This window comes from Benincasa hispida, chromosome 10, assembly GCF_027475165.1.
Source record: "Benincasa hispida cultivar pf3 chromosome 10, pf3_genome.v1.1, whole genome shotgun sequence".
NCBI classification, from domain to species: domain Eukaryota; kingdom Viridiplantae; phylum Streptophyta; class Magnoliopsida; order Cucurbitales; family Cucurbitaceae; genus Benincasa; species Benincasa hispida.
The window spans coordinates 43,983,046-44,005,236 of NC_143487.1; the positions used below are offsets into that span (position 1 = coordinate 43,983,046).

Genomic DNA, 22,191 nt, shown 5'->3' on the forward strand with positions numbered 1-22,191 from the left:
CCATTGCAATCAGAATGGGCACTGGAAAAGGAACTGTCCTTGCTATCTGAAAGAGAGGAAGGCTGCCAAGGCTAAGGCCAAGGTAAATAAGGGTAAATATAATTTACTTGTACTTGAAACTTGTTTAGTGTAGAATGATGATTCTGCCTGGATAATGGATTCGGGTGCCACTAACCTTGTTTGTTCTTCTTTTCAGGGGATTAGATCCTAGTGACAGCTGAAGGCTAGTGAGATGAAGATGCGAGTAGGCATCGAGCACGTCGTCTCAGCTGTGGCAGTGAGTGGGTTCCAGTTAGCTTTACAAAATAAGTTTCTAGTTTTGAATGATGTATATATTATTCCCGAACTTAAGAGGAACCTTATTTCTGTAAAGTGTTTGCTGTAATGTAAATACACTGTTAATTTTAATGTGGATAAAGCGTTTATTCATAAATATGGTGTTATTATTTGTACAGAAAATCTGGAATCTAATTTATATGTGCTAAGGTCGTTAGCCATTAATTCCCTTCATAACACATAATTGTTTAAAATTGTCATAACTCAAATAAAACGTCAACATATTTCTCCAAAAGAACATGCCCATCTTTGACATCTTCGTTTATGGCACATCAACCTCAATAGGATTGAGAGATTGGTGAAGAATGGACTTCTAAGTGAGTTAGAAGAAAATTTTTTACCAGTGCGTGAGTCTTGTCTTGAAGGCAAGATCACTAAACGACCTTTTACTAGAAAAGGTTATTAGAGCCAATGAGCCTCTTAAGTTAGTACATTCTGACCTTTGTAGTCCTATGAATGTGCAAACCCGAGGTGGATATGAGTATTTTACCAGTTTTACTGATGATTACTTGGGTATGTTTATCTTATGCAACAAAAGTCTGAATCCTTTGAAAAGTTCAAAGAGTTCAAGGCTGAAGTTGTAAATGCATTGGATAGACAGATTAAAACACTTCGATCGGATCGAGGTGCAGAGTTTTTGGACTCGGCATCCCAAGATTATTTGATAGAACATGCAATCATTTCCAACTCAGCACTGGGTACACCTCAGCAAAATAGTGTAGCATAGAGGAGAAACAAGACCTTGTTAGACATGGTTCGCTTGATGATGAATTACGCTTCCTTGCCGGACTCGTTTTGGGGTTTCGTAGTGGAGACTACAGTATATATACTCAAATGTGTTCCCTCCAAGAGTGTTACGAGAACACCTCTGGAGTTGTGGAACAGGCGTAAAGCTAGTTTACGTCACTTTCGCATTTGGGGTTGCCCTGCACATGTGCTTGAGGCTAATCCCAAGAAGTTGGAACCACGATCGAGGTTATGCCTCTTTGTAGGCTACCCCAAAAGTACACAAGGAGTTATTTTTATGATCCAGCGGAAAATAAGTGTTTGTTTCAGCGAACGCTACTTTCCTGGAGGAGGATCATTTAAGGGAGCATAGTCCACAAAGTAAAGTCATGTTACGTGGGCTTTTCAATGAAACTACTGAAACTTCAACAAGAGTTGTTGAAAAGCCTACTACATCAGCAAGAGTTGTTGATGGAAGTTCATCTAGTAGCTCGGTTCCACCTCAAAAGTTTAAGGAACCTCGACGTAGTGGGAGGGTTGCGAACTCGCCCGTTTGCTATCTGGGTTTACGGAAATCCTTGCTATGGTAGCAGATGGCGACGTTGAGGATTCGTTGTCTTATCAGAAGGCAATGGAAGATGTTGATCGAGATGAATGGGTCAAAGCCATGGATCTCGAGATGGAGTGGATGTACTTCAACTCAGTATGAGATCTTGTAGATCAGCCTGATGGGGTAATACCTATAAGTTGTAAATGGACCTACAAGTGCAAACGAGGTGCTGATGGGAAGGTACAGACCTTCAAGGCTCGACTTGTGGCAAAGGGTTGTACCCAGGTAGAGGAAGTTAACTATGAGGACACTTTATCACATGTTGCCATGTTAAAGTCGATCTGCATCCTCATGTCCATTGCAGTTTATTATAATTATGAGATCTGGAAAATGGACGTCAAGATAGCCTTTCTGAATGGCAATCTTGAGGAGACCATTTATATATGATGCAACCCAAGGGATTCATAGCCCAAGGTCAAGAGCAAAAATTTTGCAAGTTGAATCGGTTCATTTACGGACTTAAACATGCGTCTCAATCTTGGAACATATGGTTTGATACTGCGATCAAGTTGTATGGCTTTGAACAAAACATTGATGAACCTTATGTCTACAAGAAGATAATCAAGCCTTCAGTAGTCTTTTTAGTATTGTATGTAGACGATATACTACTCATTGGGAATGATGTAGGTCTACTGACTATTGTTAAGAACTAGCTAGTGACCCAATTCCAAATGAAAGATTTGAGAGAGGCTCAAATTTTTTCTAGATATACAGATCTTTCGGGATCGTAAGAACAAAGTGCTAGCACTGTCGCAGGCATCGTACATTGACAAGATGTTTCTCAAGTACTCGATGCAGGACTCCAAGAGGGGCCTACTACCATTCAGGCATGGAGTCACTTTTTCTAAGGACATGTGTCCTAAGATGCCTCAAGAGGTTGAGGAGATGAAACGGGTCCCATATGCATCTGCCGTTGGCAGTTTGATGTACGCGATACTCTGTACTTGTCCAGACATCTACTACACTATGGGCATAGTCAATAGGTATCAGTCTAACCTAGGCCAAGGTCACTGGACTGCAGTGAAGAACATCCTCAAGTATCTTCGAAGAACGAGGGACTACATGCTCGTGTATAGTTCTAGGGATTTGATCCTTACTGGATACACGAATTCTAACTTTTAGACTGATAAGGACTCTCGCAAATCCACATCAGGGTCAATCTTTACTCTTAACGGAGGAGCTGTAGTGTGGCGAAGAACTAAGCAGGGGTGCATCGCCGACTCCACTATGCAGGCGGAGTACATAGCGGCTTATGAAGCTGCTAAGGAAGCCGTCTGGCTCAGGAAGTTCTTGACAGAACTGGAAGTTGTTCTAGATATGTCTAGGCCCATTACCCTATATTGTGATAATAGTGGGGCACTGGCGAACTCCAAAGTGCCGAGGAGTCACAAGGCGACAAACACACAAAGCGGAAGTATCATCTAATTTGCAAGATAGTCATCAAGGGGACGTGATCGTCACGAAGATCGCTTCGGAGCATAATGTTGCTGACTCGTTTGCGAAGGCTCTCACGGCTACAGTGTTTGAGGGTCACCTACGGAGCATGGGTCTACAGGATCACCCATGGCAGGACTAGGGCAAGTGGGAGATTTTCTTGTACTGGGCTTTTATGCCCTAGTTTATTGTTTTGTACTAGTTTTATGTACACCCCACTTCACTTTAGGACAAGTGGGAGATTGTTGGGGTTGATGCTCTAAAGTCTCGTGTCCTATAGTTTGTAAACAATTTGTACGAACGCTTGTGTTGTATAATATATGATATTTACTTCACATCTTGATTTTGCACAGTTGTATGTTTTTATTTGCTTTACCTCAAACCAATAAACATAAAATCCCTGGTTATCTGTATGTAACTTAAGTATGTATGTGATGACATACAAATGGATCATGTCTTGAGTGATAACCAAAATGGTCTATAGTATATGGATATAGAAGGGAAACTTATCCTGGTAACACTACGAATGTGGCCCACTTTATGGAATGGTCACAAGTGTTGTGACTTGTCACAGATGCTCTGATCCTGATCATTCGTGTAGGGGACATGCGAGCGAGAGCGTCCTATAAAAAGAGTTTGTATTAGACCTGACCACGAAGTGTTAACGTCTCTTTATATAACACCATTCATGACAGAGATTTCATTTCACTAAGATGACCATAGGTAACATGACCTCAATCCTGAGTGAGTTGGGAACTTCTGCCATTGAGGGCAGTTCTTTAATCTGTATAGGTGCGAGTGGTCAGGTCACCGATTCAAACCTACCATTTTAAGTATTCGTCTGATTTAAGAGCTAGGAACTCAGCTACACAAGATGAAATTCACTCCTTCCCTGAAGCAAGGGCAAGTAGATGATAGCTCCCTTAAGGGTTGATTCCAGGGCTTGAACGATGTGGCGCCACACACCTTCTCTTGGCCTGAGAGGTGTTCACACATAGTTGGACTATGTTCTATTGTTCCTTAGAGAAATCAGTGGTACTTAAAGAATGAGATGTAACTACAGAGGCAAAACAGTAAATTGGCCCAGTTGTACTTACGAGCATCTGTGAAGGGTCGATGTACTCATGATTGGTTATATCCAATGGACACAGAAATATATCTGTGGTAAGAAGAGTTCAGTTGTTTGTCTTTAGTGGAATGCCTAACAGTTAATGGATGGTGGATCTCGTGGCTAAAGAGTTTAGTCAGCTATTCACGTACCATTGGAGCTTCGAGCCACAAGTCGATTAGGTCCTCTAGGTAGCTTGGATAAAGTCGAGAATCAGTGTTTGGGTCAGTTTGAAATGTTCAAATTGACAAGAGGGAGTTCAATTATATATGATATAATTATATATGATATAATTGAACTCGATAATTATATAATATAATTGACTAAATATATGAGATACATTATTTTGGAGGAAATTAGATATAAAGATGATTTATATCAAGTAGAAGAGAAATTACTATAGTAGATATGTGATATCAAACTATAGGGTAAGAATATAATATGATTATATTCATTAATTATTAAATTGGTTATTATATGATAATTAGCCAAAAACCTCTCCTCGATCGTACGTTAGTGAGAGAATCCAAAGTCAGTTATTGTAATTGAAGAATAAAATGAAAATTTATTTTCATTTGGCAAAGGGTTCGAAAATTCGCAATCGATGTGAAAACGTAATGATTGCCTAGTTTGAGAGCCTATACGATAGTTTCTCATTGTCTAAACGATCGCACACCACTAGGGGTGTTTAAAAAACCGATGACCTGAAAAAATCGATCAACCCAACCGAACCCGTGCGGTTTGGGTTGGATCATCAACTCATTTGGGTTGGGTTGGGTTCAAATAAATGCAAATTTTATGGGTTGGGTTGGTTCATGGGTTCACCTAATATAACCTAAACCAACTCGAATTTATTATTAACTTTAAAATATATTTTTTATTACATATAACACAATGATTTATATATATATTGATTTTAATTTTATTTAATTCTAATATTTTTTAATAATTTATTCTTCAACAACTCTTAAAAGTAGTTTCTTTGCACTTTAGAAAGAAAATTTTCACTATATAAATTGAAATTGAGTTGTTAATCTTAATTTAATATATGAAAATAATTAAATAAGATTTTTACATATTTACGTTGTGCTTCTTTTAAGAACAAAATTTTAAACTAATGGCCTGATTAACCCGAACCAACCCAACCTAAATATTTTAAGGTTTGGTTAGGTTGGGTTCATTTTTTAATAAGGGTTATTTGGGTTGAAGAAATTTACAACCCGAACAACTGGGTTGGGTCTAAAAGGTCTTTCAACCCAACCCAACTCAATCCATGAACACCCATACACACCAGCGCCTAAACGATCGCAAGCCTATGCCTAAACGATCGCTTAGCTTTCTTAAACGATCGCATAGCGTGCCGCATTTTCTAGATGATAGTCTACCATTTATTAAGCGTTCGCTTAGTGAAACCTACACGATCATGTAGCTTCTTCTAAACGATAAGCACCCTAGCTATACAATAGCTCTTTCTCTCCCACTTTCTTATCGTCTACACGATTTATCCTTTCTCCGATCTCTACCAAATTCACCAAAGACCATACTTTGGATTCTCACTCCGAGAATACCAAGGGTTCTAACTGGAGGTGTCGCCCCCGTTGTTCACTTATTCGTGACTGTTTGTGTTGCGTCCATTCGTGTAGATGATCGTGCTACTGCAGTCGTCTGGTTTGCTGGGCGATAGAGTGCGAGTAGAGGTTCTTCCACTGCTTCTAAGTTCAACGTTTGAAGAGGGTCTTCAACTAGTATGAGAACTCTTTCCCTTGTATTTTAGTGTTCAAAGCATGTCGTTAATTAGTGTTAATTTGCATAACTGTCTGTTGGAATGTATGTGTTATATTTCGGTCACGATGAAATCGGAAAGATTCGAGCGCATTCATCGATGCTCTTCGTTAAAATTTCCTTTATTTACAACATTTGTAACATCTACAAAGTAGGCCATACTCGTAGTGTCACCAGGATAAGGTACCCAGCCTTATCCATATACTACAAACCATTTAGGTTATCACTTAAACATGATCCACCTGTATGTCTCCATATATATGTCTAAGTTACAAAAATAAACAAGGATGTTAGTTTATTGGTTTGTGGTTAATGCAACTAAAATATCAAATATTTCATAGATAAAGTGAATAAAATATCAAATATTATCAATCACAAAAACATTTTTTCATACAAGGTTTACAAACTATAGGACCCTACGAGATTTAGGGCATCAATCCCAACACTAAGACACCTCAAGAGGTTATGTACTAAACCTGACATCTGTTGCGAGCAGCTTGATGTATGCGATGTTATGTACTAAACCTGACATCTACTATGCAGTGGGGATAGTCAATAAATATCAATCTAATCCAAGATTAGATCACTGAACAGCCGTTAAAAACATCTTCAAGTATCTACAGACAACGAGGGACTACATGCTCGTGTATGGTTTTAAGGATTTGATCCTTACAGGATACACAAACTCTGATTTTTAGACTGATGAGGATTCTAGGAAAACCACATCAAGATCAGTGTTCACTCTTAATAGAGGAGTAGTAGTATGGCGAAGCACCAAGCAGAGGTGCATCGCGGACTCCACTATGGAGGCTGAGTATGTCGTGGCTTGTGAAGCTGCTAAGGAAGCCGTTTGGCTCAGGAAATTCTAAACTAATCTGAAAGTTGTTCCAGACATGTCAAAGCTCATCACACTTTATTGTGATAATAGTGGTGTTGTCGCTAATTCCCAAAAGCCTAGGAGTTATAAGAGCGGCAAGCACATAAAGTGGAAGTATCATCTCATCTAAGAGATTGTGCATCAAGAGAATGTGATTGTCACGAAGATAGCTACGGAGCACAACGTTGCTGATTCGTTTGTAAAGGCCCTCATGGCTACAGTGTTTGAGGGTTATCTGCAGAGTATGGGTCTATGGGATAGACCACATTTAGACTAGGACAAGTGGGAGATATTGCACTGGGCGTGTTATGCCCTAGTTTATTATTTGTGTACTTTGCATTTTTATTTTATTGTAGACCCCACTAGCTTTAGGTCAAGTGGGAGATTGTTGAGGTTGATGCCCTAAATCTCGTAGAGTCCTATAGTTTGTAACCATTGTTGAACAAACTCTTTATGTGATTAATAAAATATATCATATTTTATTCACTTTGTCTATAAAATATGTGATATTTTAGTTGCATTAACCACAAACCAATAAACTAACATCCAAGGATATCATTGTAACTTAAACATGTATGTGGAGACATATTGGTAGATCATGTTTAAGTGATAACTTAAATGGTCTATAGTAGATGGATAAGACTGGGTATCTTATCCTGGTGACACTACGACTATCGCCTGTTTTGTAGGTATTACAATTGTTGTAAAGTGCTACAAATGATCTTAATCATTCATGTATTAGACATGCGAGCGGGGATATTCATACAAAGAAGTTTATATAAGACCGGACCACGAAATGTTTAGTCTCGTCGTTCATAATAGAGACTTACATTTCACCAGGATGACCATAGGTAATATGACCTGAATCTTTGAGTGAGTTATACACTCCTGCCTATGAGGACAACCCTTTGATTTGTATGGGTAAGAGTGGTTAAATCGCCGACTCAACAAGCCTACTATTTTAGGGATCCGTCTGATTAGAGAGTTGGGAACGCAACTACACAAAATGAAATTCACTCATTCCTTGAAGCAGGGGTAAGTAGATAAATTATTCCCTTCAGGGTCGATTTCGGGTCTTGAAGAATGTGGTGTCACAGCCTCTCTTGGCCCGAGAAGTGTTTAGTCATAGTAAGACTATGATCTATTGTTTATTAGAGGGATCAGTGGTATTTAAGGAGTTAGATGTAATACAGGGGCAAAGCGGTAATTTGGCCTAGCTGTTCTTACGAGCAATTTGTGAAGGGTCATTGTACTGTTGATTGATTATATCCAATGGACACAAAAATATATCTATAGTGCGAAGAGTGCAGCTATCAGTCTTTAATGGAGTGTCCGACAGTTAATGGATAGTGATTAATGTAATTAAAGAGTTTAATTAATTATTCATGTACCGTTGGAGCTTCAAGCTATAGGTCCATAGTCAATTTTTGGATTAGTTTGAATTGTTCAAATTAATAGAGGGATTTAATTATATATGATATAATTAAATTATTTCAATTATATGTGATATAATTGTCATAATGTATTTGATACATTATAGCTTAATGAGAGAAAATAAATATTTGAATGAGATTCAAATATATTTTCTATGAATGGGATTAATAGTTATTAAATTTAATATAAATATGATTTATATTAAATGTCATAAGTTAGAAAAAAGAAACTATCATATTTGTTCGTGACTATTCGAGGGAGAAACGGGAAGAAAGATTCTTCAAAGATGAAATTCTTGAAACCCTTTTTCTTGAAAAGCATGTTGTAGTTTAATTGTAAATGCATATCTATTTGTATGTTTACTGTAAATTTTGTATTCGACAATTAATGGAATTTGGTTGATCCGCTTCTGCTCTAGCTCATAAGAGTGCCTTCATACTCGACCCTACTATTTCTGTCTGCTCAAACTCCTATGAGGTGCGCTCAAGGACTGACCATCTCCAGTCTGAAATCCAGGGCATCGATTAGTCGTATGCCCCACCTGCTTACATCTAAACCACGTGCCTGCACCAATTAAGCAATGCCCCTAGTGATGCTTCCCACATGATGCGCATACGAGCCTGTCCCTCTAGACCCCTCCTACCTCAGAAGTCTACTGCTTAAACTTCCGTAGTGGTTTGTCTATGCTTGGGCCCTTTTGTAAGGGCCTTGGGGCTCTATGATCAATCTTTTTTTTCTAGTCCGAAGTGGGCTCCACTGCCAAAGTTCTCAAGAACTCTTCCCTCGATGGGTAGCCTACTTGCATAGCTGCGTGGAAAGCCGCTGCATAGGTAGTCGGCTCTAAAGCCTACACAATACCTCGCACCCCATCCCCAGATCTCTCAAACCTCTTTACCTATATGGACACCAAGTTAAAGGCAAAGCAAGATAGTCTATCAAATTCCTCCTCGTATTCCTTTACGGTCATGGACCCTTGCTTCAAGTTCATAAATTCCATCTGTTTCCTGTATCTCATATTGGTAGAAAAGTACTTCTCATAGAATCGTTCCTTGAATTGGTCCCAAATTTTCTGTCCACCATTAGTTTGTATCATTTTCAATGAGTAAGAAGACGGTGGATTTTATGATCTTCAGGGCACTTCATATATCAAAAAAGTTGTCTCCGTAGTGGAATTCCACATTTTCACTTTAGTTTGATCTTTCAATTTCTCCTTGAACGTATGAGGGTTATACTTCCTGAAATCTCGCAAATACTTGGCTTCTAGAGACAAGTCTTGTAAATTCTTATTCTGAGCCTGCACTGGTGTCGCCTGGGCCTGTAGGAATGGTATTTGTTGAGCTACCTATTCTGCCACAGTATCCCTTATTTGTCCCAATAAGGCCATTTTAACAACTTCTCTTATAACTGCGGCCATGGCAGCATACTCGGCTTGAAGAGCTGAGGGTGCTGATGTCTGTGTAGATGCAGTCAAATTCCTAATCCGGCCTCTTATCTGCACTCCCTACCCCTCTGTCCCATAAGGGTCACGTGGCGGAAGGAGATCCTCTAGTACGGGAAGGTTCTGGTCCTCTGGATTTTGCACCTTCGACATGGAAGAACCCTAACAGGCAGGACTAGATCTTACAAGTCCTGAGTCCCTCCTCAGGTCTTCCTTTTTACTCTATATATAGGTATCATGTCTTATCATGTACTCAAAATCCGCTTTTTCTAGATTCCTCATCATAAAAAAAATATGTCTATTAAGATACTAAATGAAACTAAATCTCATGCATGTCATACTGAAAACTATTACTTGAAAGGCATACCTGACAATGACGAAGAATTTGTTAATGGCCAATGGGACACTCTAGACATACAGAACAAGTCAGTCTACAAAACCTAAAACTTAGACTCTGATCCAATTATAACGACCCAGCTTTCTTGAATGGATATTGGATTGTTACTATAGGTGTACATGAATGTCTAAATGACTCATTCATAAAATTTGACTAAATCCAAAAGAATTTCATAAAATAAATTACCATTATAAGTTCTAAACAGAACATAAAACTACTGCTCGGGGTACCTCTAATTTTAATAAAATAAATAACCAAATAAAATATTCTAGGAATTTAAAAGTTGACTTCTAAGCTAAAATTTGAAATCATAAGAAAAACATATGCGGAAACGATGTTAAGTCCCATGGCTCGGTCACAAATTCTTCTTGTCATTCGTCGTTTTGTCCTTTCCCTTACCTGAAAAAAATATATAGACAAATGGATAAATATAAAAATAGTCAGTAAGTGAACCACTATTGGGCCTACTAGATGTACATGTTAGTCTTCTTATTGAGACAAGGGTGTGCATCCCGAATGTAGGCGTAGGCATAGGTTAGGTGGCAATCTTTCACAAAAGGTGGCAAAAAAGAGGTGAACCCGAAGGCACACTTTCACAAAAAGTGATCTCGGATAATCAAAACAATATAAGCATAGGTGGCAATCTCATAAGGACACTGAAACATACACAGGGGATGTGCATTGCTCGATAAGAGTGCTAATATTCACCATCAGTCTAACATGCAACATACAACGTCCAAATTCATATCAAGCCACGAAATATGATAATAATCATAGTAACATAACTCATAAGTTTTCAGAACAGTCTCGATAGTCTATCCATTAATCAATCATGGAAAAAAATTCCATCACAATATAAGCATGTTTTCAATGTATTCACAATCTTAACATCCACTTGGGGTTTGAGGGCGAACCGATAGTAAATCACTTACCTCAATATTATGTCCAAATATTGCGCACCAAGAAACCGATGGATAAGGAAAACTCCAATTAAAACCTACAACATAATCCCAAATTTTTTTATTCAACCTTTAGAGCCCAATTCCAACCACCAATTCATACAATTAACCCCAAAATAATTTACCCAAGGTGTGACCTGGTTCGAGACCACAATTCTTACCGAAAACTTACCATAAATGAACTCCAACCATGCAGAACAACAACACAAATTCCTCCAAGAACTCTCAAACAACCTTCCCATGCCAAGAACGAGAAGAAGTTAAGCCAAAAACTTATTAAGAAAACAAGCCGAATAAAGCGAACCAAACGAGCAAACGAGCTTCATCTTACCAAATCTGAGTTTCCAACGAGAGACGGCTGCCAGACGATGCTATACACCCGATCGATGGTGGCTCAGTCAACTGGCAATGTAAGATGACGGTCAACGAACTCCCAGCCACAACCGACGACGATTCGCACGCTGGTAGAAGAGATCTAAGACCTCCAGTGCGCATGGACGCCGGCAAACAACGACAATTTGGGGCGATTGGTCAGAAGTGATGGTTAACGACGTTGGAGCAAGCACCAGCGACAGTCGCGAGCGAGCGTCAGAGGAAGACAACGGCTAAAGTAAAACATAGGGAAGAGGGAGACTCATGTGATCCACGAAGAAGGAATTTTTTTTTTTTTTTTTTTTTTTTTTTTGCAAACTTTACGAGGAAGCCCTAAATTATATTTATAAACAATTTTCTTCTTCCTTAAAACCTATTTTTCAATATAAAAATAAATATATAACTTTTCCCTTTTTCTGACTAAAACCCTAAAATCAATAAAGACATATATATTTATATATCCATTTTTCTTCGCTTTTCTATTTCCAACTTCCAAAAACCCAAATTATATTCCAAAAATCAAATCTCAACCATTTATTCCGATTAAAATTATCTTTATCCAATTATTCCATTCTCAATATAAATCCACCAATTGAATTAAATCCAAATAAAATCCAATCTTTTCAAATCCTTCAATTAATTTAAAATAACCCCTAGGTCCTTGTCATACTAATTTAAAATTGAATTATTTAAACACGATAACTCAATTTTGTCTCAATTTCACAATATAATTCAAGAAAATTAAATAAAATCTCCCAAAAATTTTGGATTATTACACTAGCCTAATCATATTCTTGTTATTTTTTCAATCATATAGACCTTTGTAGCTTCATTGAGGAGTACAATAACAACACAAGGTCATCAATTTACCGTCCGTAAATTGTTTCACTTTGCTCAATGACCACACCACATTTATTGTCTATAAATGTGTTGTACGAATATTTTGATACAAGAACAAAATAAAATAATAGTGAGAGGAAGTTGAATTTTGCAATGGTGGTGGAGAGTATGATTGTTGTTGCTCGCATTGAGCCCTTGCATTGGTGGCTATGGAGCGTCGCATTGTGAGGAAGAAGGAAGTTTGAGATTTCGGTATGGCGCTTGAAATAAAGGCATGATTTTAGGGATACAAAAATACATAAATATATATATTTTATAGAACGAGAGGAAATTGAACATATTAAAATCTATAATTATAGATTCACACTTAAATTGTGACTAAAATAATCAAGACATAATAATTAAGTTTATTAAATAAAAAGATATTGTATTTAGTCGGTAGAGAATCTCAATACTAAAAACAAATAAAAATTTTGGATTAAAGAAATAACAAACGGTTTCTAAACCAAAAAATTAGACATACAAATTGGACTATTAAGTAGTTGGAGGGCAGATTTGGAAAGAGCCATTGTTGAAGGAGAAATTTTGGACCAATAAAAAATTGTCACGTCATTTACTAAATTAATGACCAAATTCCAAATCATCAAATTTGGGACCAATTAGGAGTGGACATGTGTCTCGAATTGAAGTTGAAGACAAAGTTCAATGATGTCACATGGTTTCATCGTAAGGCCCATAAGAAACTTCTATAAATAGAGGCTCTACCTCTTCATTTGAGGAGGTTGGAAGAATTAAAGGTCAAATCTCTCTGAAGATCCGAAGTCCTGAAGCTCTAACGATCTGAAGAATACAACTCCTTCAAAGCTCTCTGAAGATCTGAAGTCCTGAAGCTCTGAGGATCTAAAGAACACAACTCCTTCAAAGCTTTGAAGATCAGAAGACATATCAAAACTGTGAAGATCAGAAGACATACTAAAGCTCTAAAGATCAGAAGGCATATTAAAGCTCTGAAGATTTAAGCTCCCAAGATCCAAATACTAAAGCTTCTAATTCATGAAAACCAATGCTCCCAAGATCCAAGTACCGAAGCTCCTAATTCTTGAAAACCAACGCTCCCAAGATCTAAGTACTGAAGCTCCTAATTCTTGGACAATTAGTGTTCGCAGGAGGCTTCTGGAAAAACTTGTTTCGTGGTGTTAAACTTGAGTTGGTTTTGATATTGATATTGATTTGAGTAATGAGAGAGATGAGAGGTAGAGAGGTCCCACTGGGCGTGCCAATTTGTTCGCATGAGATTTCAAGAGAAATTTATTTCGTGAAACTTGAAATTTGTATTTGTATTAATTTTGTGAAAAGTGAGTACAATATGTAATACAAAATATTTTGATGCTTTCAAAATAAACTATAGTCTTTAAATTGATTGATCTTCTTAGATGATCAGCCTTTGGACTTGTTGATCTTTTTGGATGATCGGCCTTTGGACTTGATGATCTTCTTGGATGATCGACCTTTGGTTTATTGATCTTCTTGGATGATCGACCTTTGGGCTTCTTGATCTTCTTGGATGATCGACCTTTGGGCTTCTTGATCTTTTTGGATAATCGGCCTTTGGGCTTGTTGATCTTCTTGGACGATCAACCTTTGGACTTGTTGATCTTCTTAAGCGATACCTTTGGCTTGTTGATCTTCTTAGATGATCGACCTTTGGGCTTCTTGATCTTCTTAGATGATCGACCTTTGGGCTTCTTGATCTTCTTGGATAATCGACCTTCGGGCTTGTTGATCTTCTTGGACGATCGGCCTTTGGGCTTGTTGATCTTCTTGGACGATCGTTCTTTGGGCTTGATGATCTTCTTAGATAATTGGCCTTTGGGCTTATTGATCTACTTTGATGATCGGCCTTTGGGCTTGATGGTCTTCTTGGACAATCAGCCTTTGGGCTTGTTGATCTTCTTGATGATTAGTGCTCGTACGAGGCTTCCGGAGAAACTTGTTTCATGGAGTTAAACTTGAGTTGGAGTTAATGTTGATGTTGATTTGATGCGATGTCGTTCGATCTCTAGTACTTGATCTTCCGATTCTCTCTCGATTGAATGCATACGCTTGATGTATAAAAATGGGATGTGTGAATGCTCTTGAGCTTCGAGTCTTGGAAGAATGCTTGTATCTTCAAAGGACTTCGGTCTTCAAGCATGGTTAGAATGCTTGTATCTTCAAGGACTTTGGTCTTCAGAATGCTTCTATCTCCAAAGGACTTCAGTCTTCAAGTATCGTCAGCTTTAGGAATAAAAGACTCTTCTGATTGTAGAAAATTCCCTCTAAGCTCTCTGGAGTGTAGAATTGCTGATCCATTTGGAGTAGTTTTTGGGCTTGTTGATCTACTTGGATGATCGGCCTTTGGGCTTGATGGTCTTTTTGGACGATCAACCTTTGGGCTTGTTGATCTTCTTGAATGATCGACCTTTGGGCTTGATGATCTTCTTGGATAATCGGCCTTTGTACTTGTTAATCTTCTTGGATGATCCACCTTTGGGCTTGATGATCTTCTTGGATGATCCACCTTTGGGCTTGATGATCTTCTTAGACGATCGACTTTTGGGCTTGTTAATCTTCTTGGATGATCTACCTTTAGGCTGGATGATCATCATTTGGGCTTGATGATCTTCTTAGACGATTGCCCTTTTGGCTTGTTGATCTTCTTGGATGATCGGCATTTGGGCTTGTTGATCTTCTTGGATGATCGGCCTTTGGGCTTGATGATCTTCTTGGAGGATCGGCCTTTGGGTTTGTTGATCTTCTTGGATGATCAACCTTTGGGCTTGTTGATCTTATTGGAGAATTAGTCTTTGGGCTTGATAATCTTTTTGGAGGATCGGCCTTTAGGCTTGTTGATCTTCTTGAATGATCGGCCTTTGGGCTTATTGTTGATCTTCTTGGATGATCGGCCTTTGGGATTATTGTTGATCTTCTTGGATGATCGACCTTTGGGCTTGTTGATCTTCTTGGATGATCACCTTTGGGCTTGTTGATCTTCTTTGATGATCGACTTTTGGGCTTGATGATCTTCATGGATGATTGACCTTTGTGATCATCTTCTTGGATGATCGACCCAAATTGTTGATCTTCTTGGATGATCGGCCTTTGGGCTTTAAGATCTTCTTAGAGGATCGGTCTTTGGGCTTGTTGATCTTCTTAGATGATTTGTTTTTGGGCTTGTTGATTTTTTTGGGTGATCGACCTTTGGGATTGTTGATCTTTTTGGAGGATTAGTGTTCAAACAGATATATAGCAATCGAAAATTTTAGGCTTTTTTCAAAAAAATTTAAATTTCAATACTACCCTCTCATTTTAGATATTTCCTACAATTTCTCTCTCTCTATATATATATATATAGTGGCTCAGTTTAGTTTTATTTTCAATGGCTTTTTGAAGTCTTGAATTGAGAACTGAACCGAACTGGTCAGTTCTCTTAATAACTAAACCATCGGTCCCATTATTTGTGAAGAAACCAAACCCAACCAGCTGGTTCGGTATGATTCGACGGTTGTATCGAGTTTTTGCACACCCCTATTACAATCTTTTTCATTAAATGAGGCAAACTTTAGTGTGTGAGTCATCATCACCTATTTGATCAAGCTTACTATCATTAGAGATGTGGCCCTATTGGACCCGCCTCAAGAGGCGGAGAATCCCCAATTGGACGCGGAATGGGGGAGGGAGTGGGGAGATTTTTTTTCGTTGACTAAATGAGGACAGGGATGGGATTCCCCCTCCCCGGCCTACTTCAATGGAAAAAAGACATTTTTTCTTATATATATATATTATTTTCATATATATGTATTTTTCTTCTTGTAACGAAGTATATGTGTATATATATATGAACCCACATTCTATGAGTTTAAACTCTCACAAAATATATATATATAAAAGAGTATTACTTTTAAGACCTAAATGTTGTGATATTTAGGTGGAAAGTTCACACTTATAATATTTAAAATGACTCATTTAATATATAAAATTTTATAAGGTCGCGAACAAAATTTTACAAAATGAATAGATTTAGAAAATACTAATGAGAAAATTTTTCTCCAACGAGAACTTGATTCCTACAAATTTTTCACATGGAATCCCCACCCCAATCTCCGCGAAAAATTTCGTGGGGACGAAGATTGAAAAAGGTGGGTATGGACGGGAACGAGGAAGGCTTCCCCATCCCCACCCTGCTCCGGGGATATCTCTAACTATTGTAACTTTGATTAGTCATAACTTGTAATTTTAATTAAATTTTGGCTTGAATATTTGGAAATACATCAAATCCTTTCATAAGCATTTTAAAATTATTCTACCTCTCCTAATTTAAGCATTATTTTTTTTCTATTAAAAATAACTTAGTATATGTTGAATTGAAATTTAGAGTCAATCTCAAATTATCATATTATTTCTCAAGTTAATGCACAAACCACATATGGTTGAATTTGGGAGCTAATTTCAAGTTCACGTGTTAGATTAAAATTAAAAGACAAGAAATTGACAAATTACATTAATATACATGTCTACGTGGCTACCATTGGATTAGATAAGTTGGTTGGGTCCAATAGGATTAAAAAAAACAAAAAAAGAAAAAATTAAATTAAGACTTAGATTTTGAAAACACTAATAATAAGTAAATAACAATTTAAAGTAATTAGGGGATAAAAGTGATGTTTATAAGCTTATTTTTTAAAAAGAAAAAATTAAAAGTCAAATGATTATCAATCGAGGCTTAATTGGTTTTCAAATTAAGCCTTAATGATTAAATTATAATTTTAGTTTTTTTTCTCTCTAAGAGAATTATATCTTTCTTTTCTCTTGGAAAAAGTATTATTCAAATGTACATACAATGTTCTAAATTTTCAAAACATGACATATATATATATATATATAATTAATTAATTAAAGTATAAAAAATGTCTTTAATCTTTGTATTGTGTATTAAAAATACCTTCGTACTTTCAAATGTTTCAAAAATACTCTTAAACTTTTTTAGAAAAAAAAATATATATATCGTTATAGTTAGTTTTAGATAAAAAATCATTATTACTTTGTTTTAAAAAATACTCATGAATTATAAGTTTTAAAATTATCTTTAGACTTAAAAAAAATACTCTTACAGTAAGAATATTAACGGAAATCATTAGTACCATGTTGCAAAAATTCCTCTATATTTCAAAACTTATATTAATACCCTTAACATTACAAAAAAAGAAAAAAAAAAGTTAAAAGAATTGTCCTTACCATTTATCTATAATTCATTATGGACTAAATTCTAATTATAAACGGAAAGAACGAAACTTTAACTTTTTCCAAATCATATGGATCAAATTTGTAATTTAACCGTTTTTGAAATAATAATAATAATAAAAGTTAAGGTTTGAATTTAAAAAAATAAATAAATAAAAGAAAGAAAATGTCTTAAAGTAAGCGATGATTACCTTTATATTTCATGATTGTTCAAGAATAATTGGCATAATCTTCTATCTTTGAGAGGGGGTTGATGGTCCATCCCTATTTAACTCAACAAAAAACATCAACTCTGTAGCACATTCCATTTTTCAATTCAAATTCAAACTTATCCTTTCATATTTTTATTTGACACAAAAGTCAAAGGTAGCTTTTCCTTTTGTAAAGCTATGATCAGAAGTTCAACACCACTCCAAGCGTTGGGGTATCCACTAACTTTATACGTTGCTGTCATTATATTTAAAAAGATAAAAATTTGGATAAGAACTCTAACTTTGTAATTATAGTATTAAATTTTTGTTGACATATCGATATTTTTGTTGATATTTTTACATTTCTAATGGTTTGATATTGACATAAGAAATGAATCGATATTTCCATTATACCATAGAAAAATCCATGAAACATAATAATTAAGCAATAAAATATCCCTAATATAAATATTAGACATGTTAACTTGTTTAAAAATCAAAAAAAATCTTTATTTACTAATTCAAATTTATTTTTTGGATTTTTTGTTTTTATAATATTTCCAAAAAAAATTCATCGGAATCAAATTTTTATCGAAATTTCCATCTAAATTTCTATAAAATTAAGACCTCGATATTTCCACCGAAATCGACATATCAAGCATTGGGTGTAACCTAACTTTTTTTAATTAAAATTAAAATATAATGTGAGCAAAATTATAAAGAGTTCTTTGGACAAGTGAATTGGTTCTTATAGTCAATGAAATAGTCTATCATTGGGATGCAAACTATTTCATTCTATATTATAATAGTCTGTATTTGGAATGTAAATTGTTTTTAGTCAGTGAGTTATTTCCGTCAATGTTTGAACTTTGTTTTTTACTATTTTTTCAATTTCTTGTAATTTCGTTTTTTATATATTTTAATTTAAAAAGAATTTTGATTGCATTTGTTTATATTATTCTTTATAACTATATTTTTTAAAAAAAAAAATAACTTTTGAACTTTTTTTGTAATTGCATTTTTTTGATAAATTTCTGTAATTACATTTTTATACTAAATTATATGTTCACTATAGTTAACTGTAGATTCACTGTAGCTAAAAAGGAATTTTAAATAATGTTCAATGTAGCTAATGTGGAATTTCAAATAGTCTTGATTATAGCTAATTGTGGGTTATAACTATTTTAATGGGATCTGGTTACTTGATTCATTGGTGAACCATCTGGATCTGGTGATTTAGTTGGGGTGTGACTCAATTGGTGTCCAGATCTGGTGTGTTCGGTTGGATCTGGAGTTTTGTTTGTAGGTGGTCCGTGTTTTGGGTTTCTGATTTTTTTTGTGTGCTGAATCGATGGTGCGTAAACGGTCACCATTAAGGCTGAAGGAGAAGAATGGTTCGCGAGTGATGAGGCAGCCATACCGTGTTATGAAACCTGAGGGTGAGCCAATTGTTGCTGAGAAGGTTGGGTTGCGCTCGGAGATGGAGGGTTTGGAATTCCCTATTGAGCAAGCGGACCATTTGGAGGAGGGTAAGTTTGGTGGAACTGGTGCCAAAGATAGGGGTTCGGTGGAGTTCAGTTCTGAGGAAGGTGGGACAGCGACCATGGGGTTGAAGACGATGGTGGCGTCAACCCTAGAATCGGTGGGTGTAAACCGGGTTTGGATGAACCAAACAGGTTTGGTTTTAGGGCTGGGGCTATTAGGGGAACTAGGCAGGGTGTGCTGAAGAGTAGGTTGGGTTTAGGTGAGGTTAATAGGCTTTTGCTAGAGACCCATTTGGAGGAGGGGGTGGCTTTCTGGGTCTGGTTGAGTGGGGGGCAAAGGTGGGCTGGATGGGGAAGGTAGGTAGCGTTGTGGGCCAAACGGAAGGATTGAGCCACGAGGGGGAGGTTCTTTCGGGGCTGGGCATGAGGAGGGGGAGATTGGCGAGAGGCTAATGCTGGGAGGTTTAGGTTCAAAAGGTGGGCTGAGTCGTGGGCCTGATGGTAGTCGAGCTAGGCTATAAGGTTTGGAAGATGTGTAGGGTGGGCTGAAGGGTTGTGGGCCTAAGGAAGGTTTGCAAGATAGGCTGGGAGAGGTGGGATGAGATAAGGCTGATGTGAGTCAAGTTGCACCCGTCATTCCGGTTCACTCGATGGGGGAGTCTTTTTTCGATTCAGCTAGGCCGGATTCTCGATTTGGTAGAAAGGAGGCCAGTTCGGGTAAGGAAAATTTTTGTCTGATAGGGAGGAAATTGTGGTTGACCTTATTTGGCTCGAATTTGAAGGGGAACCTCGAATTTACTCCTCCATTGGTTAAGAATGTTCTTTATGCGAGAATTAGTATGTGGGAAAAATCCATAGTGGGTCATTTTGTGGATGCGAGACTACCGTATTCCTCGGCTTATTTAGAGGATTTAGGGGCGTGTGGAGATGCCCACCATTACTTTGGTGGACAACGACCTAATTATTTTAAAATTCCTCAAATCTGAGTCTCGGGACTGGGTGCTTGATAATGGTCTGTGCCACTTAGGTGGCAAACCCATCTTACTGCGACAGTGGTCATCAGGTATCGTCCCTGAAACCTTTACCATTGATTCTGTTCCATGGATTAAATTGGAACGTGTTCCCTTGGAGTTATGGACAGATAAGGGTTTAGCAGTGTTGGCTAGTGTTGTGGGTAGGCCTATTTCTTTTGATATTGCAACTAGAAGAGGTGTCACTTATCGTATGCTAAAGTTTGTGTAGAGGTGGATGGGGAATCGTTGATGTCCCCTACAGTTATTGTTCGTATGTGGGGTCAGGAGTTTATTGATCTAGTGACGTATGAGTGGAAACCACGTAAGTGTGGATACTGTAGTTCATTTGGACATACTGCTACTATATGTGAAAAGCAGAGTGTGTCAAAGTTTCAGTGGAGCTGATGTAGGGAGGGTTACTACTCCTATGGTGGTGAATGGTAGTGGAGGGTGTGATGGTGAGTTTAAATTTGTTAGTCCTAGGCAACATGAGGGGGAGTTGTTGGTACTAGAGATGGTAGTGGATCTCCGGGTTCGTCGCCCTTGGGTAGTAGAATAGTTCGTGGTTCTCCTGGGATTACAGGGTTTGTGAAGCATGTTAATGAGCTTAATCAGTTTGATATTTTGAGTGATGAAGGGGGTGATTCTTGGCATTGGCTATAATACAATCAAACCCTGATCCATTGTTTGTTATGGATGGGATTTTTGGGAGTATTGGCAAGAGCCCTGTTGGAGGTAATAGGTGTGATTCCTTGCCGTTATCATGAACTAGTGTTCATGGAATTTAAAGGGTTGAATGACCCTGTCAAATGTAGGGTTGTGAAGGATTTTCTTCGTTCTTTTTCTATTAGTTTTTGTTGTTTGCTTGAGACTCGGATTAGGTAGGAGAATTTTGATGCGGTGTTTGGTAGGTTTCAGGAGATTTAGGACTGTGTGTGTAACTATAGTTTGAGTGGAGTTGGGAGGATTTTGGTGTTGCGGCGGAGGAGTGTTTATGATTTCATCCCAGATGTCAGTGGAGATCAAGTTATGTTTGGGTCCTTGGTGAATATTACATCTAATGTTCATGTGCATGTAGGTGCGATCTATGCTTCTAATTTGGTGAGGGTAGGCATAGCTTGTGGTGTAGTTTGGTTGATGTATGCTCTGCTTGGACGTGTCCTAGAATTGTTATGGTCATTTTAATGCTATTCGAAATAGTTCGAAGGCTTATGGTGGTTGTTCTAGTTTGGGAGAAATGGAGAAGTTTGATAAGGCTTTGTTGGACGTGGATCTGGTTGAGTTGGGTGTGGTAGAGAACTGGTTCACTTGGACTAGTAAAGTTTAGAGGAATGGTCTCTTACGTCGTTTGGATCGTTGTGTGGTTAATAAGGCCTGAATGGTGGCTTATCCTTACTCGGAGGTTAGAGTTGATTCGTGGGGGATTGCTAACCATAGTCCTCTTCTGGTTTCGAGGGGTGAGGTGAGGAGTCGTCCTCCGCCCTTGTTCCGTTATTTTAGCCATTAGGCGGAGTCTGATGCTTTTATGGATGTTGTTTCAGCTGTGTGGAGAAGGTGTCCGAAGGAATCTTTGGGCTTTGAAGCCGGTTTTGTGTTCTTCTTTTGGAACGCGTCTCTCTTTGTTATCTGATGAGGTACAGGAGGCTAGACAGGTTATGGAGGCTGCTTAGGCAATAGTTGAGAAAGATCCCTCTTTGAAGTCATTATGTTCGGAGGCTGCCGGGGCAACTGAGGTGTTCTAGTCGGCAGCTAAATTGAATGAGGCGTCTCTTAGGTAGAAATCCCGGGTGACATGGTTGGAGTTGGGTGATTAGAACATAGTGTTTTTTCATTGCTCTGTTCATTCTCGACATAGTAGGAATGGTTTGTTTTCAGTTGTTGATTCTGAGGGCATTCGGCAATCTTCTCAT

General features: G+C 37.6%; 1 protein-coding gene across 1 annotated transcript; it reads right to left on the minus strand.

Annotated features, from left to right (window-relative positions):
• Positions 1–10,223: 10,223 nt before the first annotated feature.
• Positions 10,224–11,815, minus strand: LOC120089281 (uncharacterized). The gene is made up of 4 exons (XM_039046703.2): positions 11,433–11,815; positions 11,274–11,335; positions 11,075–11,139; positions 10,224–10,541 (listed from the first exon to the last, which is right to left on the minus strand). The coding sequence occupies exons 1-4, from the start codon at positions 11,594–11,596 to the stop codon at positions 10,419–10,421; spliced, it is 414 nt and encodes a 137-aa protein (XP_038902631.1). The 5' UTR covers positions 11,597–11,815; the 3' UTR covers positions 10,224–10,418.
• Positions 11,816–22,191: the final 10,376 nt, after the last annotated feature.

Excerpts from the sequence above, each read along its gene's own strand:
- LOC120089281 (XM_039046703.2), bottom strand. The coding sequence starts at position 11,596 with ATGCGCACTGGAGGTCTTAGATCTCTTCTACCAGCGTGCGAATCGTCG. Across the intron at positions 11,336-11,432 it reads TCGTTGGAAACTCAGATTTG|GTTGTTTGAGAGTTCTTGGA; the intron begins GTAAGATGAAGC and ends TGGCATGGGAAG. Across the intron at positions 11,140-11,273 it reads ATGGTTGGAGTTCATTTATG|GTTTTAATTGGAGTTTTCCT; the intron begins GTAAGTTTTCGG and ends ATTATGTTGTAG.